Genomic DNA, 27,854 nt, shown 5'->3' with positions numbered 1-27,854 from the left:
ACACTGCAAGAGTATCCCGTATAAAGTTGGGATACTCTTACATATATAATTCAGAGGTATCTAGCTCCACCTCATCCAGTGCAGGTATCTGCTCTTGAGATTCACTCAATGTCCAGTCTTTTAGGTCTACTGCCCCATCCTCTAAATGCACTATACTTCACGGTCCCCCTGCTGAAAGACTGCATTGTGCATGAGTGTATACAGAGGCTGCCCTGTGGGATGCAGGGCTCAGGGCACAGCCTCAGGCCACGGACACTCAGAGACAGATACTGGGGCTACAAGGCTGCCTTTATCTGGTCCACTGACTGAACACTCATTCAGAGAGACCGCTCAGCAAAAGTGGCGAAGGTCTATCATGTCCTGTTATAATGTGTCTACATGCCACCTGGCACGCTGGCACACCGTACATGACTACAGAGGCTGAAAAAGAGGGGGCAGGAACAAATAAGTGAGGGACAAAGGGAAAATAAGTACTTAGTATTGTCTTTTTTTTTTCAGAGTGAGCACTTTATATGTGCACCTGTAAGTACATTATTTTCTAGGATTTTATATAACAAGAGTAACAATCACCAGGTCATTTTTATGCATTAAAGGAGCTTTTAACAAAGCACCTGTGTATTCACTCTAGGCCTAGTCTGGGAGGCATTGCGTCGGAGCTTGGACAGCAGGGGCGCGGCCACTGCGTTGTGATTCAAATCAACAGCCAATGAAGAAAAGGGGGCGGGATCCACATGCACTGGGTATTGCATCTAAATAGGATCGACGGGAAGCAATTTCCCCTTGAGAAATTGCGGCCGCCATTGTTGTGTACTGCTGTTTGCCTCTCGTCGAACTTTTTAGACGAGTTGCACAGCTCTCAGACCGGTAAGAGGCGTGTCCGCTCAGATTCTGAGCGTAAGTTACATCCCGCTCACAAATACCAGGGCTCTGGCCCAGAAGTTCCTCGCCAAGCTGGCGAAAACTTCTGGGAACTCAGATTACTCTAGGCCTGACCTCGACTAAGTCGACTAGTCGACTGGTTAGTCGCGAGGGGTCCGAGTCGACTGCGTGTCTCTTAGTCGAATCTAGTCGAGAAAAAAAAAAGCCAAGTCTACACCTGCAACAACATGTAACTTCCACTTTATTCTTCTTATTCCTCGTCTTTGTATTGGTATTGTTTGTGTTGGAGCGCCTCAGTGCGGCTGCAGAGTTCATGTGCAACCTCTTCCAGAGAGAGATAGAGACACTAGAAACTCTGCTGGAGACACAAAACAAACTGTGTAGACTTGGCCCTTTGAAATAAAATGTATTTTGATTTTTGATTTTTTTTTGTATTAGTTGACTGCCAGTCGACTATTGGCAATTAGTCGCCAATTAGATTCGACAAAACAAATCCTTAGTCGGGGACAGGCCTAATTCACTCACCGTAAAATAATAAGTAAATAAAAATCCATTGAGATGGACTTTTAGGCATGCCTTGTGCTAGCGTAGAAATGTGCTTCTGTGCTTCTATATAACCTATTTTTTTGTGGCTGTTTCTCCAACTTGACATGCTTGTACCCTCTGTCTCACACTCTCCTAGTCATTATGGGTTGGTTGGTCAGACTGGACTAATAACCCCCAGACTCCCCGGGGTTCACAGATGCAGCTCAGACAGCACAGGCTGTTATCCTTGGCCTCAGAAGGGCATAAGTTATCTTCTTTCATCCCCTCTCACAAATGGTAGCTCGTCCTCCTTCTCTAGTCTCTTTGATCTTCCTCATGTAGATGGATGGGCACATCTACAAGAGGAGAGGAATAATGAGGATAGAGGAACATCTATCCATGTAACATTAAATTGATAGATGCAGACTTAGTTCCTGAAATAAAATAGACATCGCCCCCAGGTACACTTCTTAAATTTTTTATGACCTTTGATGTATGCCTCACATGACTTTCACAAAATATTAAAGGGAACGTGCCCCAATAACAACATGTGCACATACTGTTTGGGAAATCGCTTATCGTTGGTATAAAGTACAGGTGTGATTGGACAATCAATATCCTTTACAACTGGAGTCTATGGCCTGTTGTCAGCCTTTATTCAATTTATTTTATTTAACCTTTAAGCCATTGGACTTACAGTATGGCTGTTCTGTTGCATTGTGGTGAGCTAGAGAATTGGTTCTCAAAGTGGGGTCCAGCAAAATTAGATAATATAGCGTCACAATCATTTTAACTTTAACCATATTTTATACTTTGGCTATTCAAAAATAGCAGATATACAAGCTCATAGCGCAGCACCGAGTGCCGCGCTATGAGCTTGTAGATCTGCTATTTTTGAAAGATCCCTGGCACAAAATATTTTTGAGATGGGGAGGTCCGCAGCCAGCCAAATATATATAATCTTGGGGGTCCTTGAAATGAAAAAGTTTGAGAACCACTGAGCTAGAGGGGACCCATCGGCCGAGGCAGCAGTGTCTGCTGCATTTATTTTAGCCACTCGGTTACATTTCTGTGTTTTCGGCTGTCCTCGCTGAGCTTTCAGAGCATCACTGATTGGATGGAGGCAGGCAGTAGCTTCAGAGTGTCTGCCTGCCTGCCACCATTACACTGGGAGGGAAAGCGTGTTACTGATCAATTATTCAAAGGCATGGGATGTGGGAGTGGGGAGAGGTATAGGGACCGGGTTGAAGAAAAGGAGTCGCACCAGGCCAGCATTGGAAACAGTCTAGTTACCGGTCATAACAGAAAAGGAAGAATGCAGATGTCGTCGTGTTTCTTTAGTAATAACCTCATCGTCCGTCTGTCCATGCATGTTCTTTCGTATCCTCTGATACTTTTAGCACGTTCTTCTGTACTATTCTTTGCTCTCTCCCTCTCCTCCCTCCTCAATTCTCCATTATACCCCTCATGTTTCTTCACAGCTTCTGGTTCTCGCCGCTCTTCCCTGTAGCTGCAGGTCAGCATCTTTCAGCCTCGTGGGAAAGCTCATTCAGAGCAAGCTATTCTTGCAAGCTTATTCCCTCCGCACTCACTATCTCTCTTTCTCTCTCTATATATAATATGCGTGCATGTGTGTGTCGGTGTGTGTGTGCATAAACAGCTAATACTGTGGTAGCTACTAGCTACAATAGGCCTACATACCTGTTGCAGGATCATTCTGTTGTTGAATATAACTAAACAGGCAGGATTTTGGCCTAATCTTCTAATGTGTAACATCTTGACAGCCACACTACTCACTGTTCTCAATTTTAATCAGGTGTGGCCTTTTCATTTCATTTCAATACAAACAGTACTTACTTGTACTTCATTCAGCCTTGAGTTCATTCAGGGTTGTAATCATTCAATTTTAACACCATCTTGCTTCCAGAGATTCTGACGGGCCATGGAATTTGTCCCCTCTCTTTCTCTCCTCCCATTTATTTTTTCACTTTGTTCTCTTCCTTTTCCTCTCCCGCTTAAGGCTTAATTATATTTTGTCGTCTATCTCCCTCTTTTTGTAAAGCTTCTGATTGTTGTAATTTTAACCAAGAGATTATGTCTAATCCTATTCCCTGTGGACCATAATTGCGCTCTGTGACTTTCACACAATTGTATATTATTGACCTTATCTGCCCTGCGTCTGCATCAGTGAATATTCATGTATTCCACACTTATCTGCATCAGGTCAAGGTAAAGATGGTGTTTACCTTGCTGTGGCATCTAAAATGCAGAGTATGAAATGCACCTGGCTGTTCAGTGAAGTGGATAAAGTGAGTTTAGCTGTCACTTATTCCCAGTGGTGGCTTATCCAACAGGCTTGAGGTGCTGAAGCACAGGGCACCAACCTTGGGGGGGGCACCAAACGGCGTGAGAAAAAAACATAAAACGGCGAAGAAAGCCGAAATGTAGAAGCAGGGCTGCTAAAGGAGCGCTACAACATTGAAACGCGTTCACACTGAACGAGTCTATACTACTTCTCTACCTATGTGACCTGATCATGGACCTGTCCTTACTATACATTAGCTCTTGTCTATTGTGTTAGTTTTGGCTGTGCCTCACTAATGCCCTGTCATAGACAATGTTACCTGGCACAATAATTTTTCACATGTGGGTCCGCGACCAAATACATATGAATTTGGGGGTCCTTGACATGAAAATGTTTTAGGACCACTTTATTTTAAATTCATTAAAAAAAAATTATATGATAATTCACTGGTACGATAACCTTTCCGCTTGAACATGTTTTGTGACAAATCCTCAACACACAATTGTTTGTCAGCAGCAACACTCACGCCAAATGACACAGGCACCGGAAATGTAGTCGGGAAACTTGATTTCATGTTGCATGCAAAGGAAAAGCACAACAAACTGTGACAACAGTAACAAAAATCATGCATGCTAGTCACATACTCCTTCCATTGCCCTTGACCAAGGTACTGGCATTATATCTCGAGCTGGTCATAAGCACTGTATTGTTTCTGCTCCTAAGCAGTTAGGATAGGTATAATACAGAGGACACATTTCCCCAACGGAATATTAAAGAAAAAGTAAGAGAAGTGTATATAACATATAACATGACAAAAATATGTACAGGCAGCCAGAAATTCTCTATGGGCTGTAACATTTTTGACATCTTTGACAGGGTGTTAGTGAGGCACAGCCATAGCTTACTCACTAGAGCTATCCTTACTACTCATCTGAGAAATATTGCACAAATTAGAGCCTATCTGTCGTTGGACAATGCAAAAACGTTGATCCACGCTTTTGTTTTCTCTCGGCTGGATTACTGCAATGCACTTTTCTCTGGCCTGCCAAAGAAAACAACCGACAGACTACAACTCGTTCAAAATGCGGCAGCAAGAGTTTTAACTAAAGATGAGAGAACATATTACTCCAGTTTTAGCATCACTACATTGGCTCCCGGTTATTTTTAGGATTGATTTTAAATTTATTTTAGTTTTTTATAAGGCTCTTAATGGTCTGGCACCCTCCTACCTCTATGACCTCCTCCCTAGATACGTTCCAAACCGCCCCCTCAGGTCTTCTAGTGCAGGCCTACTCGAAGTGCCTGAAATGTCATATAAAAATACGGTGAAGCAGCATTCTGCTTCTACGGGCCGACGGCTTGGAATAAGCTCCCATTAGACAGGCACCCTCTGTAGACAGTTTTAAAGCACAGCTCAATACTTATTTCTTCACTTTTGCTTTTAGTTGATTCTGTTTCTTCTAAATCTCTGTGTTGTTATTTATGTCTTTACTGTTTTGCTTGACTCACTGCCTTTTATTATTATTTTTAGCCATGATTTTTTTGCCACAGTTTTTTGTTTTTCTTGCTCTGTAAAGCACTTTGAGCTGCATTTATGTCATGAAAGGTGCTATATAAATAAAGTGTATTATTATCATTATTATTATTACAGCCCAAATTGAAAGAGGAGGTGTGAAGTTAGGAGATAGGAGAGCTTATAGGCGTTGGTACTGTACGTTGTTTGAAACTTTTCAATTAGGAAAGGTGAGATAGGAGCATCTGATGCCCTGCAGGTACAGACAGCTCATTAGAAGACTTCACAGAGCACCAGCATGTCATCCATTGTGCCCATATATTCTACCATCTCCTACCAATTACCTTCTGTCATCTTTAGTTCATCCTTTCTTTTTTTTTTTTTTACAACTTTATTTATGGTATTTTCAGTTTTAAGGACATACAACCCCACATATACCCCACCCTCCCTGGTTCCCTCACAAAAATAAAATTACAACAATAAAACAACATTTATAAATGGGGGAGAAAAAAAAAAAAAAAAAATACGAGAGCAGTAAATAATTGAAGTTCGAGTTGAGAACCATCCTTTCTTTTTTGGCTGGACCAGCGGGGCTAGCCCACAGTAGATCACAGGACTTGTCTTTGATTGACTGACTGAGTGATGAACTACAGCATTTGTCGTCCGGTTGGCTTAACAACGGACTAACCAATCACAGAGAAATCAAGCAATGAGTGAACGTGTCGTCTGAGGAAAGGAGGGGAAGTCCGCACACTGTTAGCTCCCAGTAGAAAATGTATTAAATAGTTTAGGCAACGTTTCGACCACTAAAGGGTCTTCATCAGATCTCTTAGTGGTTGAAACGTTGCCTAAACTATTTATAAAATGTTCTACTGGGAGCTAACAGTGTGCAGACTTCCCCTCCTTTCCTCTAATGTACGTATTGTTGTCCAGCACCTGAAAAGTTATTTTGGGATGTGCGTGCTTACCTCTGGACTCTGAATTTGAACGTGTTGTCTGCCTGGGTTTAGTTACATTTTGCCATGGTTAGCTTTGTCTCAGTGCTGATTACAACAGAATGTAGAGATATTGTTGACAAGAAACTTGCCCCTAGATACTTTAGTCATTCAAATAATACTATCATGTATTATATTTAGGGACCACTGGTTAAGTGATGCACGGCTGAAGATGTTGTTTGTTTATGGATGTATTCAAGTATTCATCATTCACTGTAATTTCATTGTAACGTAAAGCCCTTTCCAAACTGATTTTTATTTCACCAGGCAGAAAAATCAACATCTATAATTTCTGGGAAGGGTCGCTGACCCTCAAGTATTTGGTGCGGAGGTTGTTGCATCATCTTTGGGATGGTGGATTGAAATGGTCCACAGTTTTGCACATGATCCCATATACAATCCAGTCCGGCTTTACCTAGCCTTGTTTCCATTTGTGCCTATGTGCCTACTACTTCTATTTCTAGAGTTGTGTTTGGTGGCACAGGGGTCCTGTCTACCATCATGGAATCTATATGGGATCGAATGGCCATTAGGGAAGCTGGGCAGGGAGGGCAATCTTTGTGCTCTCTGTGCTAGCGACTCCTATAAGCACCTGTCAGCCGGGGGTGTTGAATGGGAGGAGTAGGGCGGATGTGCTATGTCCTCCCAGTGGGGAGTCCTCACTAGCAGGTGAGCGAGTAGGGCAAAACAGCAGCACACAGAAATCAAATGTGTGGGGAGGGTTAATTGAAACAAAGACAAAAACTAGGAGAAAAAAGGAGTAAAAATAATTGATAACTCTAAAAAAAGAAAGAATATGTTGTTTTGATGCCTGTGGAAGAATTACAAGATATGACATAGCCTACTGTAAGAGGCAGACATAATTGTAAAGTACTGTACTGATTGACTGACTGAGTGATGAACTACAGCATTTGTCGTCCGGTTGGCTTAACAACGGACTAACCAATCACAGAGAAATCAAGCAATGAGTGAACGTGTCGTCTGAGGAAAGGAGGGGAAGTCCGCACACTGTTAGCTCCCAGTAGAAAATGTATTAAATAGTTTAGGCAACGTTTCGACCACTAAAGGGTCTTCATCAGATCTCTTAGTGGTTGAAACGTTGCCTAAACTATTTATAAAATGTTCTACTGGGAGCTAACAGTGTGCAGACTTCCCCTCCTTTCCTCTAATGTACGTATTGTTGTCCAGCACCTGAAAAGTTATTTTGGGATGTGCGTGCTTACCTCTGGACTCTGAATTTGAACGTGTTGTCTGCCTGGGTTTAGTTACATTTTGCCATGGTTAGCTTTGTCTCAGTGCTGATTACAACAGAATGTAGAGATATTGTTGACAAGAAACTTGCCCCTAGATACTTTAGTCATTCAAATAATACTATCATGTATTATATTTAGGGACCACTGGTTAAGTGATGCACGGCTGAAGATGTTGTTTGTTTATGGATGTATTCAAGTATTCATCATTCACTGTAATTTCATTGTAACGTAAAGCCCTTTCCAAACTGATTTTTATTTCACCAGGCAGAAAAATCAACATCTATAATTTCTGGGAAGGGTCGCTGACCCTCAAGTATTTGGTGCGGAGGTTGTTGCATCATCTTTGGGATGGTGGATTGAAATGGTCCACAGTTTTGCACATGATCCCATATACAATCCAGTCCGGCTTTACCTAGCCTTGTTTCCATTTGTGCCTATGTGCCTACTACTTCTATTTCTAGAGTTGTGTTTGGTGGCACAGGGGTCCTGTCTACCATCATGGAATCTATATGGGATCGAATGGCCATTAGGGAAGCTGGGCAGGGAGGGCAATCTTTGTGCTCTCTGTGCTAGCGACTCCTATAAGCACCTGTCAGCCGGGGGTGTTGAATGGGAGGAGTAGGGCGGATGTGCTATGTCCTCCCAGTGGGGAGTCCTCACTAGCAGGTGAGCGAGTAGGGCAAAACAGCAGCACACAGAAATCAAATGTGTGGGGAGGGTTAATTGAAACAAAGACAAAAACTAGGAGAAAAAAGGAGTAAAAATAATTGATAACTCTAAAAAAAGAAAGAATATGTTGTTTTGATGCCTGTGGAAGAATTACAAGATATGACATAGCCTACTGTAAGAGGCAGACATAATTGTAAAGTACTGTATGTTTCTCTGTTGATCTGTACAAGTACAGATCATATGACATCTGACCCAGTAGACTGAGTGTGTAAAATTATTGTTGCAATGAATGGACTCTCTGTCTTTCCATGTTGTGCTTTGCTTTGTCCATTACCGTAGCAGACACCGCATTTCCACTATCTGACAAATGCCACAGTCATCAGCAAACACACTGTTTTAGGACGATTATACTGTTCTCTGATTTATTGTAACACCGTAACGTGGCTGAATCTCCTTCTCTTCACATCAATGTGTATTCCGTCAGGAGCGTGAAGGAGGAAAGTGTCTGCAGCCACAGACAATAGAGCATCAAAGCTGGGGGCTGCCTCTAATCCACCCTGAAGCATTGTTTTAAATAAAAACAAGGCTGGCACATGGGGAAAAAGCGGCTTTCAACTTGTCATCCATAACCCCCTCTTTTTCTTCACAAATGGAATCCCACCCGCTCAACTCAATGAGACTCTTGCTCCGTCTTTTACTTACACAGCACGGCCGCCGTGTGCATGAATTCAGACAGGCATCCACTAATGCATACAGTATAGAACCAAAAATACACTACCACCAGCCTCGTGGTCCCAATGAGTTCCAGACAACTTCCTTACAGTGGTCTGTGTGTGTGTTAACAGATTACTGTATAGCCCAGCTTCCCTCTGCACCCCCACCCCTTGACAGTGCACTGTACAAAGGAGGCAGTCGTGCTTGCGCCCGTGAAAAGTGATATGTTCCACAAAGCACATGGCACAGAGCTGTGTCACTAGCTATGCATTCCACACTCGCACGTATCAAGCAGCGTTTTTGGAATGCTGAGCCAGGCACGTTGCTACTGGTCGCTAACAAGGAACCTGTGCTTCCTCAGTGTAACAGTCTGGAATCTGAGCCCTGCCTGAGGTATTGGATGCTGGAGCAGGAAAATACAAACAAGAACAGGTGCCTCACACCAGTTGCCTTCAAGCTGTCCATGATAACTCACTGACATCATGCTGACTCAGAGACTCACTTTGAATGGAGGCCACCTTGTTGTGTAGGGAGAAAGAATAAATGTTTCAGGATGATTCTCTCACAGCAGAGGGCCCATAGCCAGATCTAAGGCTACAGTCTACTCTGAACAGCATAACACATTTTGTGTATCAGATTTGAACCACGTGCCTATGTGGTTTGAAATGTGATTAAAATCTGATTTCTAAATGCGTTACAGTGTTTCTCAGTCTGGACGCTCAGACACTGAAGCCTGATTTATACTTTGTTGTACGGCAGTGTCACTTGCCGAAAATAGACGATCTATAAGCTCATAATACATCGCAGTGCAACACGTTGTGAGTTTGTAGACCTATTTTTGGTGCTGTCTGAATACACAAATCCGATTTGATCACATGCAAATAACTGTGTGTGTGGATAGTCAGTCCTAAAGATCAGATTTGCATGCAGTCGGGACAAGTTCTAAGAGTCCACCTGCCATCAGAAGATGGGTATGAATCTGGGTATAATCCAGAATTGTATTTGAGCCCCCTTTGGTAGCAGTGCAGGGAGTGCAGAGAATGCATGTTGTAACCTTTACCACTTCATACTGACCATTTGTTCCATTTGTTCTTTTTCGCCCTTGTAGAGCCCCTGAGCAGTGTGTCTTCCTTGGAGGTGCACTTTGACCTCCTCGACTTGACAGAGCTGACTGACATGTCGGACCAGGAACTGGCTGAAGTTTTCGCTGACTCCGATGAGGAGAACCACAACGAATCCCCAGCCAGTAAGCCCTGCTAAGACTTTGCTACATGCTTGACAGTAACAACAATGGCTGTGTGTGTGTGTGTGTGTGTGTGTGTGTGTGTGTGTGTGTGTGTGTGTGTGTGTGTGTGTGTGTGTGTGTGTGTGTGTGTGTGTGTGTGTGTGTGTGTGTGTGTGTGTGTGTGTGTGTGCGTGCGTGCGTGCGTGTGTGTGCGTGTGTATGTGTATGTGTATGTGTATGTGTGTGTGTGTGTGTGTGTGTGTGTGTGTGCACACACACACACACAATGTGTGAATGTTTTCATACTTCATATTAGGGGATCATATTGTCTTTGTCAATATGATCAAATTTGTCATCTTTGATTTGATTTGATTGTTATTAAGGATCCCCATTAGCTGGTGCCATAGCAACCAGCTAGTCTTCCTGGGGTCCACACAAAAACAATTAGTACAGTTGCAAATACAAAATTATTAAATGTCAGTACTCAACACACAATACATAATTGTGAGCAAAAAAAAAAAAAGAAAACACAAATACCTTACAGTGTTAAATACAATTTAAGATTTAAGATTTTTAAGTTAATTTACTGTAAATGCAGCAGAGGTTTCGAGGCAGGTTATTCCAAAGAGTCAATGATCTATAAATAAAAGATCTCCTTAAAGCGTTGGTTTTTGGACCAGGTAATTTAAGCTGCCCAAGTGCCCATTACTGGAACCTCTAGTGTAATGATCATGCACAGTATTACTATAAACAATCTGTTTATGTATAAAAACAGGAGTTTTACTGCTCATGACTGACTTGAACAGCACAAGTGTATTAAAAGACAACCTATTCTCAACTTTAAGCCAAGAGAGGCAGGCATGCATACGACTCACATTAGACCATAGTGAGCAGCCCAGTACCAACCGTGCTGCCCTGTTCTGGACAACCTGGAGCAACACATTCATCTGAGAATGCCCATGGTGATTGTTATTACATGTAGGGGTGCAACAGATAATCTTTAAATATAATATCAGAGTTTTCAAGTTTTTCTATAGTACAGTAGTATGGAAGTCCAGTAGGCCTCAACTCTTTGACATTCCTACTGTATTTTGGCCTGTCATTATAGGGGAAACAAACTAACGAAAATAGCAGCTCTACAAGCTCACAATGTGTCTCTATTTTTGCGCAACACCATTGTATTAGCCTGGCATGGCCAGACTAATATCACAATTTTTTTTTGCAATGGCAGATTCGTCTGGTTTCCAGGCTACCGTTGTGTGACTAGTATAAAATAGTGCTTGTGGCTTAAGTGGTTAATCGGACTAATCGATTTAGTCTATTCGATTTTTTTGTGTTGATTCCGATTATTAAAACATTTATCGATAGAATAATCACTAAGAGAATAATCAATAGTTGAAGCCCTAATTACATTGTGTCACATAAACCAAATTCTTCCACTACAACACACTAACTAACATGTCGTTGCTGTCGGGTGGAAACCTCATGTGACCAAGAACTTGTACCTCGTCTATTTTTGCTACTTTTGTGTGACATTGTAGGACGACAAAGTAGGGCATTCATTTACGAAAACATCTCACCACTAACACAATGCCTTTCTCTCCCCTTGTCAGCCTCCCAGCAGTCACACCAGGTGTTCACTGTTTAATCAAAGCCCTATGTGATACTTTCAAATATTTTTTTTTAAATTGTGATTTTTTTTGAAAATGTGTTCCCCCTAATGTTCACCTATAATTCCATGCCACAAAATTGTGATTTATAAAAATGGTATTTGCATATTGGTCAAAAGTCTGTATAAGTTTCTGGTCCACTACTCAGTTGGCTGCTAACCATCTCCCCTTTATTGATCAGAAGGGATAAGTGCAGTTCCCTTTTAAATGTCTTGACCATGACCTTTACTATACTCCCAGAATGGAGACACACCAACCTCTTCTCATTATTCTCTGTGAAAAATCAGTTCATTCCCCCAAGAATTTATACTTGGCCCACACGTCCCTTTCAAGTTTCAACAGTTGTTGCGTCAACACTTTTTATTCCCCAGATGAAAATAGTATATTGACGAGTGAAAGGGTCATTCGAACAAATATAAATTAGCCATTAGCCGGCAGATGAAGGATAAAATTGAGTGCATCAAGAGCAGTTGGGTACTGTATATGGAGCACTGCTGACTGTGATAGCTCGGTGTAAAGGGAGAGATATGTCATGGAAGGACAGATTGCCAATAAGGACATCAAGAGGATGAATGAAACAGTGTGTTGACTGAATCTGCTACTAATTTGTTTGTGGAGGTTATTACTCTGTGCTGCTCAGAGGTAGATTGATAACCCCCAGAGCTCCTGTTTGTGTTCTGGCTCCTACAACAACCTCTGCAAGGGCAGTGGTGCCATCATAACAAAACCCATAGTTATTTCTAAATGGCCCAAGAGTTCCATTAAACTGCTGCTAGTCAGATATTCTGTAATATAGTACCGTTTTAGTGAATACCTCAGGCTATAAAATCCCACCAGTAGAAATAACAAAACCTTTCTTCAGGACTCTAATTCTACCCTGAGAGGTGATTATGAGCCTGAGGAGAGGGTGGGGGGGCTTGGTGTTATTCTCAATCATTATTAATTGTGGTTTTGGCTATTAACATTGCACAGGGCAGATATGACATGACAAATAACTTAAATATACAAAGTCTATTACTTAAATATAACAAAGGAATGACAGACAGTACCAATATCAAAATAAATGATGTTCTAACAATGTACTAACGAGCCATAGGCCTATACGTAATCATTGTATACTTTCAAAGATTTTAGAAAATACAGAAAATAGCTGATAGACATGCTCATGTCATGTGAGCTTGTAGATTGGCTATTTTTGAAGATGTATGAACAATTTTCTTTTGCTCTAAATGCCCAAAATAGGGAGGCCAGGTTGAAAATGGTTAAAAGAACATGGAATCCAACATGGAAAAATAATGATGGAAATAGGCATGTGACATGTCTTTCATCTGGCTGTCTATATACAGATGAATGGAAACCATCAAAAAAGTAAAATATTTGCTCAGCTCAAATAATTGTGATCTAGTGATTGTTATAATTGTGACAGGCCTACTTGATGTACAGTAGTTTGTAGAGACTGAAGGGACTTGGGTAAGTTCAGGTCTTCTTTACTGTGGTCTGAACATATAATGTCTGTTGTACTCTCCCCTCTCTCAATCAAGGATGTTTGTGTGCATTTATAGATGGCTGGGGGTTAGTGCTAGGTTTGTTTCTGCACTCTGCCTAAATAGCACTACAGATTTGTTCTCTCCCTCTTTTTTCTTGTCAAGAGAAGTGCCCACTAAGGGCTCTATAAAAGATGTGTTGGATCGGGGGATTCATTACCTTTCAGCTTAACGTTAAAGTGTCATCATTACAAAGTTTCCTTTCCTTTGAGGCTGAAGGGAAACTTTGTATTGGGTAATGGGGAGAACTCACACCTTCCTGTGTGAATTAGAACAGAACGCAAAATCCTCAGTGTTAATTACGGGTACATTTTTACAAAACAGGAGAAAAGGACATTCCGCCCCTACCATTTTCTGGACTGTTATTATTTTTAATTTAGAAAACATACACTAAACAACAATTTCACCAGAGAGAGAGAGAGAGAGAGAGAGAGAGAGAGAGAGAGAGAGAGAGAGAGAGAGAGAGAGAGAGAAGCCAGATTCCAAACCCGAAAATCTCGGCCACTCGCTCACTCCCACTCGGTCACTCCGACTCCAAACCGGATGTGCTAAATTCCAATTACTCAGTTGCTTCTTGGAGGAGGCGAGTGGAGTCGAGTGGAGGAGCCGAGGAGGCTCTCTACTTCCGCATTTAGCGAGTGTACATCAAGTGTAGGCTCGACCACTCTCCACAGCTCCTCCGCGGCAGACTTCCGCATCACGTGTACACGTTTTTTTTGTTTTTTCCCTTCTCCCGTGACCATAGCCCGTGACGTATACATGGTCCTCCTCCACATGTGGCCACACAAACAATGCTTGAAACCCGAAACCATGCCCCGAAAACACCGGCTGCCCCCCCCCCCTTCGCCCACGCCGATCACTTGCGCATCTCACACACACACACACACACACACACACACACACACACACACACACACACACACACACACACACAGTGTAAATTGACTGAAAAGACGCAACAATACGATATAAAGTATAATACAATTATATACATTGTAATATATTGTGCACACTTATTCTGTCTCAAAAGCTGATAGTTCATTTCTCTCCTTGCATGTCTCAATGCAGTGCATGGACTACTATAAATTACTGTGACAAAGATTATGTTTAAAATAATGTATTGTATTTATATATAGACTGAATATAGGAGAGGACACTTTACGCTTTAACTATAGCCGTACTCATTCAATTCTGAACCGATTCTTAAAATAAAAAAATCTCTATTAGCTGTGAAGGGTCTTCTTTCATGTCTACCAGTCATGATTTATTTCGCTATCAAACAATATCAAGCAAAATCACAAAATCGTCTGAGTTTTTTTCTTTTTTCTTCGTCCCAGAAGTGGGAGGGATATCACCCAAACTCTCAAAACCCCGAACATTTGAAGGATTTTATGAAACCCCCCAAAAGAGGACATGTCCGGGGAAAAGAGGACGTATGGCTACCCTGCATGAATTATGTAATTCAGAGTCAGACATACTCTGTAATATACGGTGGCTGTTATAAGCAGCAGTGCCGTGCGGGACTGCTGCGGGGGGTGGGGGGTCTGGGGACTGTAAGAGCAAAAAGAGGGACGGGTCAGGATTTAATTCATAAATGTTTAATCATCCTGGCGCTTCGTTCACTATTTCAGGAATAAATGGCTTTGCACAAAATGTTAACTATAAAGATAACAATGTGGCCATCCACATTGATGAATTGTTTATTCTTATATTCTGTATTATTCTATACCTGCATATTATTCTATGCATGTATATTTTCATCCACGGCTCTGGTCCAGCTGTTTGAGACGTCATAAGTGATCGCGGAATTTTCTGTCGCTTTGAAATGACGGACCCAGTGCAGTCCGATCCTTTGACGGCAACCACTCGACCACTCGTCCTCACAAATAATCCTCGGCTCCTCGCAGGGGCGGGGCTTAGGCGCGAGTGGAGGAAGCGAGGAGAGTGAGCGAGTGACCGAGCTTTGGGGAATGGAATCTGTGAGAGTGAGAGAGAGAGAGAGAGAGAGAGAGAGAGAGATTGTTGTCAGCAGCTGCCCATATATCCTGGAAGCTGTCATCTCCAGGCCAATCAGCAACCATGTCACCTCCTACTCAATCACACAGTCCACCAATCATCACACAACACCGGGAACCTGTCATACACACACACACAATTCACTCAACTCACTTACTCAGTCACACAATCAGAGAAGAAGACACTGCACAGCACAGAGCCAAGCCACAAACAAAATATAAAAGACGACCTTGGGGTCGTAACAATGAACACTGAGGATTTTGACAGCATCTTAACTATGTTATTTTAATTTGGATTGGGTAGCAGTGGCACCCAATTTGTGCTAATTAAGTGTATCTTCAGTGCTCATGAAGTTTTCTGACAGGAGGACGAGTCTGTTAGCCAGAACCCTAGCTGGAGTTGTCCCTGTGGTGGACAGGAAGGAAATGCCGTGGTAATTTCTGCAGTGTGCGCTGTCGACTTTATATACGCGCCATGGCTCCCTTCTTAAAGATGCATCTTAGCATTGTACCAGTTTAAATGTCCGTCCTGATGACAGGGCCAAGGACGGCTGTCTACAGGACAGGTCGATCCACGCCGCCATAGGCTCCAACAGAGTTCTGGTAGTGTCAGAAGGTTTGGGCTGTGTGTGTCATGCATGCAGTGTGTTAATAGAAACCGCTACCTTCACTGGAAAAAGTACAGCCGGTTTCATATGTTAAAGCACAGAGCATCAATTACTATCTGCTAGTGCAGACAGTTTATTGAAAATGGCTGAAGATAACACCTGCTCCCTTTGGAGAATTGCCAACCTATACTGTACAGTATGTTGCTCCCTTCTGCCAAGCCAAGACAGGTTCCAAATGCACCTGCTTTCCTTTTTACCTCTGGGGGTTATATTTTATATTTTCGCCCAGTCCATTTGTTTGTTTGTCCGTTAGCAACAAATAACTCGATAACTGATGGATGGATATTGATGAAACTTGCTAGGAAGGATCTGTAGGCTTCCCCTGAAGAGCTGATTCTCTGTTGGGTCAAAGGTTGCGGTCATGATAATGGTCATGGTCAAAATCGATAATGGATGAACGGATGATCAGTATGCTGCCTCGAAGATATTATTAACTTTTTAGATAGATTAAAAAAAGATAAAAGACCAAGCCCACAATCAAGGGCAAGGTCAGAATGACATCACTCATACCTCACATGGAAATAGAACTTCTTGACAATTGTATTATGGTGGAGGTATGCAGTCTGAGTGCAATCTGTATAGTTTTGTTTTCAACATACTCTCTCGTCACACAATGTTTCAGGTTGACTCAATTCAACTTGCACAATGTGGTGGATAATCATGATTTTACCTTTTTTCCATTGCATACTGTATAGTGACTGTGACAAATCATGCAATATGCAGGAACCTTTAGTCTTTCAGACCACATTTTCTACTTTAGTCTACCTAGTCTACTCCTTCCACTTATCTGTCAATCTGGATCCCAGTTTTTATTAACCCTTTAAATCCCCCAGCCCTCCCTTATAAGCCCTTCAACACAATCCCCTGTCCACTGCCGTTACTCCCTTTGTCCTGCAAAATCGCCTAAACAAAAACCCCAACCTCTTCCTAAATTCTTGCCATTCCCTTTGCCCTGCTACATCATATCAGTGCCGGCTCTTCCCTCGACCTCTCACTTCCCTATACTGTTCCTTCAGAACCCACATTCCCAAAGCTGAGCAGACTAAATAACATGTCCCTGCCCCTTTTCAATTCTATGAATTGCAGAACACAGCTGCCTCTCAGTAGCCATACAGTGCATGAGCTGGCAATGTGATTGGTTGTAGCTTGTAGATATTTTCAACCACAATTTTTGTTGAGTAACACCGTCATACAACAAAGTATAAATCATTCTTTAGAGCCCTGACACCCGTTGTAATGCGTTCTATTGCTAAATGATGTCCTGTTCCTGAGAAACAGGACATATGGACATATTATTATTAAAATCAAGCAACATGGTCATACGACAAAGTATAAATTAGCCATGCTTTCAACAGATGGAGAATTGACTTCCGCAATCCAACACTAATTGTCGTCTACCTTCTGTTATGATTTCACACTCATCTTATCTCAATGTTCTTTGCACACTATACTAGTAGTGCAGTTTTATTCATACTCTGTTTGAAGCACCTTTTCACTTCTATCTGCCTGCCGTATTTCTCTCACAATAGACTACTTCAAACAGTATCCCTCCTACTCTGATTCTCGCTTCCCTTGGACCTCCTCCAGCATTCTCTGTCTCAGCTTGTGCCTGACAGCCTCAGGGAGGAGAGGAGTAAGAGAGAGAAAGATAAAATAATATAAAAACACGCCAGATACAGTAGATATCAAGACAGCTAATAGATGACTTTGGAGGGTTCTAGATGGACCCATGGGGCCAGGTTTGAGCCTCAGTGGTTATTTGACTCTGGATACTGTTAAATGGACAAGGGGTTAAGTATAGTGTTTAAACTAAAGGCAACAACAACCAAAACAAGCATGTATTGATTATTATGCTGAATAAAGTGTTGTTGTATACTGTAAAACCCAAATAAATGTGAACAAAGCTTTTTACGGTGTGGTGCCAAAGGGGCCAGTTGTCTACAACAGGGTGTGTGTGTGTGTGTGTGTGTGTGTGTGTGTGTGTGTGTGTGTGTGTGTGTGTGTGTGTCTACTGTATAGTACTGTATGTATCTACTGTATACCGTATACTGTATGTATCTACTGTATAGGTATGTACAGTATGATGTATGCATATATGTACTGAATGCATATTCTGTATACGTATGCATGTGTATATACCTATTTACACAACATTGGTGCTTCATTCACGAACTGCACACTTAGTAACTTGCTGTCCATGGCTACAGATTGCACAGGGAAGTCATGCCATTATTAGACTGTCTTGTTTTTATATAATTGAAAGGTATAGGGTTAAAAATTCAATTAAGGGTTGTAACGTAATGCCTTTCAACTGTTTGTAAACTAATTCCAGTTGAGTGCCATACACTGCACATCCTGTACAAACACAGTTGTTGTTGCAGTGAAGGGCATGATATACTTCATTGCGTGTGGTGTTGTGCACCAAAACTAGCAGATCTACAAGCTCACAATGTGTCGTGCTGCGAGCGTTGTGAACTTCTAGATCTGCTATGTTTGGTGCACGACACCGGCACGCAACTAAAGTATAAATCTAGCTTAAGGCCCAGCTGTTGTGTTACGTGTGGAAATGTCCCCGTTGTGATTTCACAGCAGGCACAAAGGGCAATAACTGTGACATTTCAACATGGCGGCTTTTTCATTATAGATGAAAGTCTATTACAAAGGCAATGCCACAAAGAAAATGCATTTGTGGCATGCATGATGTGTGGAGTACAACATGATTGCTTTAATGTTGTTAAAAATGCATGGAAAAGAAAAGTGGATTGTTAACCTAAATCTGCGTGCATGCGTGCGCAGTGGTGGAAGAAGTAGTGATTTTTTTTTACTTAAGTAAAAGTATCAATACCTCAATGTAGAAATACTCTGCTCAAGGCCATGAGCTTCTAGGTCGGCTATTTTCAGTTTTAGGGTTAAAAATAGCAATTTAAAAAAGAAATGGCATTAATAAAATGGTTGTCCTACAATATTGATGCACAAGTAGTTATACAAGGGTGTGTGTGTGTGTGTGTGTGTGTGTGTGTGTGTGTGTGTGTGTGTGTGTGTGTGTGTGTGTGTGTGTGTGTGTGTGTGTGTGTGTGTGTGTGTGTGTGTGTGTGTGTGTGTGTGTGTGTGTGTGTGTGTGTGTGTGTGTATGTGGGGGGGGGGGGGGGGGGGCATTAAGACTAGAGCAGTGGTTCTCAACCTTTTCTGGATCAGGGCCCACTAGAAGATCTCTAAACTGAAGTGTTGGTGGTCCACCCATCTGAGATGGGTGGACCACGTGCATTTTCAGAGCATGTTTATTTTAATGATCAATCAATGGAGTGTATTCCGGCTTGGATCAATGGAACTAACACAGTTTATCCTATTCATCGGTATAACAATGAAAACACATTTTTCAAGGTTTTAAAGGAAAAAATTTATAATAATCATTTTAACTCATTCACTGCCAGAATTAAACAATCTCTATAGCCGACCTTGCCAAAAGATTTTTTTTGCCAACGAGAGTTCTCACTAACCTTTGAAAAATCATAGAATATTAATTTTTCACAACGATCCATCCACCGATCGATTTAAAAGACGTATTCGAGTCTCGTAGAATTGCAATATCCTCACGGTCCATCAGTGGGCCCCGGTCCACAGGTTGGGACCCAGTGGACTAGACTGAGTGTGTAGAGGGGGGGGGGGGTAGAGGTTGAGAGGTTATATGAAGGGTGAGGAGGGAGGGGGGGGCAGTGACAGTGCAGCAGGAGGGGAGGGAGCCGGAATGGGTGAGGGAGTTCATTCTGAGAGTAGGTTCCTGAATAATTCACCTGATCCCTGCTGGATACAAGGTCTTTTCTGTGTGATTCAACTGTTACCAGCATCATCTTGATAAACTATACGTGAACATACCGTTGCTGTCCAGTCGGGCAGAAACCTCTTATCTCCATATTTTAAGGTTTTGTGTTTTTTTCTTAAATTAATGCCCTGCTTGATCATACTACAGCGTCACACAAAAGTATCAAAAATAGCAGATCGAAAAGCTCGAAACGCGGCGCGAAGCGACGTGTTTTGAGCTTGTAGATCTGCTATTTCTTTTATTTGAATCCTGAAAAGTATTGGACATAATGGTTTCCACCCGACAGAGACGATATTCAACACAAACATATAAGCTACTGTACCCATCACCTACTTCTATGTCTCTTTTCAGTCTCTCATGTTCTCCCTTCTTGCGTTGCCTTGAGTTCATTTCTCTGTCCCTCTTCATGCATTCCCCACATTCCTCCAATCTACAGCTAGTCAATAGCAGGTCAACATCGCACTAAGAGAAATATACACCCTGAAACATTGATCGAAATCTTATCAAACTTATTGTCATTGAACACAAGCTGGTTCAGTATGCAATTTACAACAATATTTACATTTAGCAGACGCTCTTAATCCAGAGCGATTTACAGTAAGCAAGATAAACACGAGGTAATACATCAAATGCATCAGAAATAGTCATCTTGGATCATAGGTAAACCAAGAACCTATCATCAGTCTAAACAGTATAATATAAAATAACACGGGCACGTGATGCACTTATTTGCTTTGGGCATATCCATCCAACCACAACTTGAACTTCAAGTCTATCCCCTTGAAAAAGTCTATCTCATGGAATATGAATAGTGATCCATCAAGCAGTATTCCATTGACAGTGATCAAGTGGACTCGGATCGTGTTTGAGTCCTTGAGGTTTCACTCTGGCTCCAACAAATGTACCCTTGACCTTGAGAAATACCCCTGGGTGGTGTCAACAATGTTAGGACCCATATTCTTTGACTGCAGAGCATGTGAGTACGTGTTTCAGTTGTTACGGTCGAGCTTTAGAGTGTTTCATTTAAACGATGTAGACTTAATTATTTAGGGAATAATTAATGAACATTGTATGGTCTTTTGTGAAAACACAGTGGAACACATATCTTAGATCTATGCTGATTATGTCCAGTTTGCATCAAATGGCAACTGTAAAATTCACAGAGCATTTCCATAATGCCACCTCCTGTAAAAGAGTCATGTAGTCTGAAGTGTCCCCAAGAGGGTCTCTCTGACAGTCATGCCACGCTCTGGCACTGGAGGACAGACGGAGGACTCTGCTGCTCTCTCTCACAAGCTGTCCAGTATCACAAACAACATGAGGGCTGAATAAATGTTGACGTTTCTTCATTAGTCATTTGACAGGGATGTTGCAGTGTGATGAGCATTTTCAAGACTATAAGACACAAAAAGACATCTCAACAATAGGAGGGGTGCTGGATCAAGAGATACCTTGTAAAATGAAAGATATATATATATATATATAGCACACCAAATATCTCCCGTTAGAACAATCTTTAACTGCTGGAATGTAATGTAGTAAACTGAGGTTTTGAGCAACAAGGCTTCTTCCTCAGACTTTGTTCTGATATATAGAGTTACCCTCTTCAATACCCATAGTCCCTTTTGCAAAAACATGTGACATCTGTTGCACATTGCCATCAGTCCAATAGACGCAAACAGTGCATTTAATTTTTACATGAATGTTTAATTACCTCAATTCCCATATATCAGAAAAAGCTAGGGAAATGTGATGGTGATGGAGGGAAACATAGATTAACACAGCAGTACTACTACTAATCAAGATAATGTAACATCTAGTCCTGTCCCTGTACACTTTGCTAAGGCGAAGCGCAACACTTCCACACTCAGATATGTGGAAATTGAGATCATTAAACATTCCCGCACAGGGGGAGATATGAACTCCTGAAATGTGAAGTCTTCTGGATACATACACTGGGCACTTTGCATGTCCCTTAAAGGCCTTGACGAGGAGTTTGATATTAGACCATTCCTGTGAATGAATTCCCTGGGACATGTCTCTAACAGTAACTTCACTAGTAAGAGACCACACCTTCTGCTTAAAGTTAAACCGATTTTATTGAACGAAAAGGGATGGATGTGTATGGATGGTGAACCCAGGTACGGCGAGACTCAGGGTGGGGGTGTAGTCTCGGGAGTGGACGGCCATTGATGCTCGCTCTGGGAGCGGTCGTCTCTGCTCCGATACTGCCCCGTGGGTTCCTGGAAGAAATAGAAAGAGGAGGAGAAAGGGCGAGAATTGAGGAGAAGGAGGTAGTTGGGGTGAATAGGGGGAATGTTCGAGACCACGTAAGTAGTAAGAACAAGCTCGCAGGTGTATTTATGCTGTAGTGATTGCAACGGGGATTGGCTGGCTGATAAGAGAAGGCAGGTGTTGATGATAAGGTGATAGTGAGCGGGGAGTGGCTATGATAAGCAGAGGGAGGTCTCCACTCCTGAACCTGCGTTGTATACAACTTCCCTTCATGAATATGGTGGTACATTTTCCCTATGTCTAAATAATAGATACTTTTATAAATAGACAGTCAAGACTCAGTTGTTGCTCAAAACATTATTACAGCAGTAAATACAAATCCTTCTACCCGGAGCAATTTGGTGTGCGGATATCTCTATTCAATTTTGATGACTATTAGGCAGGGAATGGCCAATAAGTTGGGTGGTTTTCTCCTTTAAGGGGCTTAATGAAGGCTAGCAAAGGACATCATTATTATCATTCTATTCTATTTGATTTATTCTATTCTATTTGACAAATCCATGAATGTATTGCTCATACGTTATACACACATGCACCACCATCACCAAAATAACATGGTTGTTGCTCTGTCCTAGCCTTCCTGTAGCAGAGCGTAGTCACTGTAGTGTTTTCTCAGACGGTGGCTACACACAGCTATACACACAGCTACACACAACTATACACACAGCTACACAGCTATACACATAGCTACATGCTGATTGAAGAATCTATTGGCAGCCAGCCAGCAGCTCAGAAGGAACACTGCACAAACAAAGATGAGGAGTGATGGTGTGAGAGATACAAGTAATGCACTGTACCAGTCTGTCTGTCTGTGTGTGTGTGTGTGTGTGTGTGTGTGTGTGTGTGTGTGTGTGTGTGTGTGTGTGTGTGTGTGTGTGTGTGTGTGTGTGTGTGTGTGTGTGTGTGTGTGTGTGTGTGTGTGTGTGTGTGTGTCTGTGTCTGTGTCTGTGTGTGTGTGTGTGTGTGTGTGTGTGTGTGTGTGTGTGTGTGTCAGCGGGAGTGGGCAGGCAAGCAGTATGTGTTGCAGAGCAGAGCATGTCAGTGTGTGGTGAGGATAGCAGTGTGTATTTGTGTGTTGTAATTAGCTTGAAGACATAATCAGCTAACTTAATGAGCTGTCAGTCAAACTACAAGGCAAGGATAAGCTGACTGAAAGCTGTTTTTACATTCAAGTAGGGCTGCAAGTTCTGCAACTATCGATTATCTTCTTCCATTTATTTTTCGATTCATCGAATAATTGAAAAGCATGTTTTTTTATATAAAAAATTATATACCAAATTGATTAACCACTTAAGCCCTATTTCATAATTCATTGCACAAAGATTTCGTGCAAATATAGTGAAAATAGCAGATATACAAGCTCTTATGGCTTGTAGATCGGCGATTTTCACAATTTTTTTAATATTTTGAAAAGTATACGCCTATAATGACATGCCCAAAATAGAGATTGATTATTAATCAATTATTTGTATTAAATTACCGGTTATTATCGATCAATTCAATTAACTGTTGCAGCCCTACAGTACATTCAAGTCATTCAGTTTTACTGTTTGAAATTCACCCTGAGAAAAAGAAAAGTATAACAGGCCAGTGGAGCCTTTCAGGATGCTGAGGAGGTTTGTCCACTCATTAAAACACAGGAGGCTCCATCAATCTTCTTAGATCAATAACGTCATCTCTCTTTCCCATGCTCTCTCTCTCCCTCTCTTTCTCTCTGCTGCATGCATGTATATGTCTGTCTGAATGTGCCTTTTAGGGGATACATTATTCAGACATGCTGCAAAATCCTGAGTGATCATTTAACTCGGAGTGTACACATTTAAACAGGGTCCCTTTTTACACTCTTGCAATGAAATTATACGCACAATTTGCATTGTACTGAACGTGGCATTCTGTTGGCCAGGGCTGAGACCTGACTTAATTACCAATGACCGCTTGAACGCTAGCGTTCCTGTTCGGCATTCATGATAGGCGAACATTTGCTTTAAACAGGTGAACATTCTGTGAAAAATATGTTGAAATGACACATCTATAAGCTCGCAATGTTGTTAGCTTGTAGAACGCCTATTTCTGGTGATTTGGCATAGAGGGAAAAAGAGGGGGGCCTATTATAGACCCCTGGGTTAATGACCCCTGCGCCATTTAACAAAGTATAGGGTTTAAGTGGTTAAACAGTCCTGTATTGATATGTGCAGTGAACTGAGAGGGGAATAGTAGTATGTTGTCATTTAACCATGTCCATTGTCCATGTGGCAATGGTGGACAGTGCCACCAAGTGGTGTCAGATAGCGGTGACAATTGGTCGTGAGTGGTCTGCTTTGCATGCACCAGCATCCTTCTGCATATTCAACATCAGATGTGCAAAGATGATGAGACACAACAATGGAAGTGAAACTGAAGCCAACAGTCTGGGAAAATCAAGGAAGACAAAGGAAAGATGGATAAAGATGAAGGAGGATGAGAGTGAGCAAAGAGTTATGAGGACAAAAGCGCCCTCACAGTAAGGAGAGACAGTGGGAGTATTGTGACAGGTGGATGAGTTTTCTTAGAAACTAATCACTAAATGACTTCTTTCTACAACAGCAGAATCCCTAAATTCACATTGTTTTAAACACTTGACTGGGGTCTCCTAAGGGTCTATCCTTGGCCCCCTCCTTTCCTTCTTCTACACCAAACATCTTTGCTGAAAATGGCAGATCTACGAGCGTGTAGGTCTACTATTTTCCCTGAATGTTCACCTATTTTCTCAGTTTCACCCGTTTGCCTATTATGACATGCCCAGAATAGGGACTGTTTTAGATAGCATACTATTTTGCCGGTTACTTAGACTAACTCAGGCATCAGGATATCCGTCAAAGCATTTAAAACCAGTAGACCAGAGATATAAAGTGATGAGGAACAATGATGGTGGAATGATGACAAAGAATGCATCAAAGGAAATCATGAACAAACAACTAAACTACTAACAATTCAAAGAAACTAAACTCTTCTCCTATCCAGCATGCCTCAAAGACACTGTGAAGTAACTGCCTTGTAAAGCCCCTGCTGTCAGGTGTGTGCCAATTTACCAATCAATGAAGTTTAGTTAAGATATGTCAATCAGTGCCCAGTCTCAGGCTCCACCCAGGACTGGGCAGGAGCCAGGGGGGGGGATTTTCTACAGGGTTGCCAAGTTTCAAGTGGTTAAAATGGATCAAAAGTGGCTTCTCACTACCAAAACAGACCACTTTCCAAGTGTTCAGTTCTGCTTTTCTATCTTTTACAACCAGTTGTTTCCTGTACTGTTAATGACAGTATAGTATGTTCTGTGTTTGAATAAGTTGAGCTATAGTTTTCCATTTGAAAGGGATGAACTGCAGCAAACAGTTAACCAACAGGGTGTTTGCTTATGAAAACACTTTGGTGTGACTTGAGAACTGTGCACTGTGACCATGCCTTGGGTGAGTGTGTATGATATGCAAACACAATATGTGTTGATTGTGTACATGTTCTGTATTTTTCAAATATACTATACTGTACACTTGCTATTATATGTTTTTTTTGTGTGCCTGTGTGTTTTTGGATTTGTGCTGATCTACCATTGTGTTTCTGGTTCTCAGGTCCCCACCAGCAGCATATGCTGCCTAGAGGGGGATACATGCGCTCCCCCTCATGGACGCGCTGCAGCAAGGCTGACCACCCACGAGAGAGGAAGCACCATAGCGACTCAGACACCACAGAGCCCTTAATGAAGCTGGAGAGGCCTAAGCAGCCATGAGATCCAGCGGGACACAGCCGTACACAGAGAGAAGCCCAGAGCAGACACAGCCAGAGTGGATGTAGAAAGCAGACCAAGGGGCCTCCCTTTCTCTATCGGTCACTCATACAACATAACTTGGTGTTGAATAGACTAATTCACTCTGGATGCTGTGCTCTGTACTGAACCATGTTGAGATGGCTGTGCAATACACATACTCTCGCTCACACCCAAATAAACACACACACACACACACACACACACACACACACACACACACGCACGCACGCACGCACACACACACACACACACACACACACACACACACACACACACACACACACACACACACACACACACACACACACACACACACACACACACACACACACACACACACACACACACAGACACACACACACACACACACACACGTTTTCCATGCAAGGGGGTTCTTATGGTAATATGGGCTGTCAGACTTTTTAAGCTTTGTTTTTAAATGACAAACAGGGTATGAGGCCAACAGAACAACCCAACCTTCATCCTTACAGCCTCTCAAGGGTGGAAGATACAGCATGGAGAGTGAGACTGAGAAGAGTTGCCTCCATATGGCCAGAGCAGAGCACCCATGCAAAGGTCAGTCATTTGAATTCACAGTGCCGAGAGACACCAAACAGTCGAGTGTTATTTAGAATTCAAGGCCAGCCTGAGACCACCACATAATGTATTTTTCAAAAATGCAGTAAGACCATGCGCTGCCTTTATTAAGGTAACTTGCACAGGAAAATTGGGTTGTGTTTCAATGAGGCCACCCTGATCCTATGTCTACTCTCCATCACACCTTTTCCATTCTTAGAAAAAGAAAGTGTGTTGTTATTGCAATTGCCCTGGAAAAAAAAGATTGCAGTCCTTGCACTGAATTTGATATATGGTGCCCTCTGGAATTATTGGCTCACTTGGTATACATGGCCCAAAAGGCTTTAAAAGGTAAACATCACAAGTAGTGAGCTTTAGAGCTGCCATCTTTGCTACTACATTCAATTCATTTCAGAAACATTCTTTCCAGAAAGCTGCCTTTAACTGAACTCTGTTTATTTCCAGAACTACTGCAATTGCTGTTGCTAATACAAGTCATCCAAAGTATGTTTTATGTGGCTATGTTCCACTCAGATTGACTACGCTGTAGATTGAATTTATGAATGTGTCATACTCAAAAGTAGTTGAAGTGGAATTTAGCTATTATTAGTTTAATACATTCTTACAAAAATGCCAAAACACAACAAAGTGCCAATAAAGTTACAATCCAGCTTTAGTTCAGTTTTTTTGTTTTTAAAGTTGAATTAAATTGCAAACACTGTACATTGATGTAATGTTTCTCAATTTATATAATATAGCTGATTACTTCTGTTATTTATCTCATTTTGAGCTAATATAGCTTTACCAAGAATGCCAATAATTCTAATTATGTACACAAAATCCAATGACACTGGGATGGCAGAAAAATAAAAAAGTGAGGAAGAACAAAGTTTGTTTTCTTCAAGTGTGACTAATTTGTTAACTTCCATGATAATAAAAATAAAGCTTACATTTTACTTGGGTGTGGGGGGGGGGCGGTAAGGGACCTAAATATTGGATTGGGGCACTTGCCCAAAAAAGGTTGAGAAACACTGCTTTATACATTCCAGTCTGTAAAATTGCGGTTATTGTCAACCCATGGTATTTATATGCTGAAACTATGTTTAAAATCATTAACTAATTAATGTATTGGAAAATGGGTCATATTTTTTACTCTCATGCCTTTATTGTATGTGAGGCAAAGTGGAGTACCTTCTGTACAGTATGTACTGAGTTGACACCCGTGAATATTTGACACACATAATTCAGGCTGCAAACTCTGCAGGCTTATACAGGTCATTAAAAAAAACAGTGTGCAGTGTATGAAGATGGTTGCTGCAGTCTGTATGGTTTCTATACAGTGGCATCATAATTATACTTCAGATCTCCCAAGGGTCTATAGTTGACCCCCCC

The 27,854-nt window shown here is 41.8% G+C and overlaps 1 protein-coding gene across 1 annotated transcript in view; it reads left to right on the top strand.

Moving 5' to 3' along the window:
* dbndd1 (dysbindin domain containing 1) overlaps window positions 1-25,847 on the top strand; it is a gene marked incomplete at both ends in the record, with an annotated part of 31,384 nt that extends 5,537 nt beyond the window's left edge. Inside the window, 2 exons of the mRNA XM_080425940.1 lie at window positions 9,962-10,099; window positions 25,690-25,847. Of these exons, the coding sequence (XP_080282066.1) occupies window positions 9,962-10,099; window positions 25,690-25,847 (296 nt within the window). The remainder of the gene's footprint in view (window positions 1-9,961; window positions 10,100-25,689) is intronic.
* Between the last annotated feature and the right edge of the window lie 2,007 nt (window positions 25,848-27,854).

The sequence above is a fragment of the Gymnoscopelus braueri genome (genome assembly GCF_963280865.1).
Source record: "Gymnoscopelus braueri genome assembly, chromosome: 1".
Lineage (NCBI taxonomy): Eukaryota > Metazoa > Chordata > Actinopteri > Myctophiformes > Myctophidae > Gymnoscopelus > Gymnoscopelus braueri.
The sequence above is the reverse complement of the archived record's forward strand: the minus strand, read 5'-3'. Positions and strand labels throughout refer to the sequence as shown.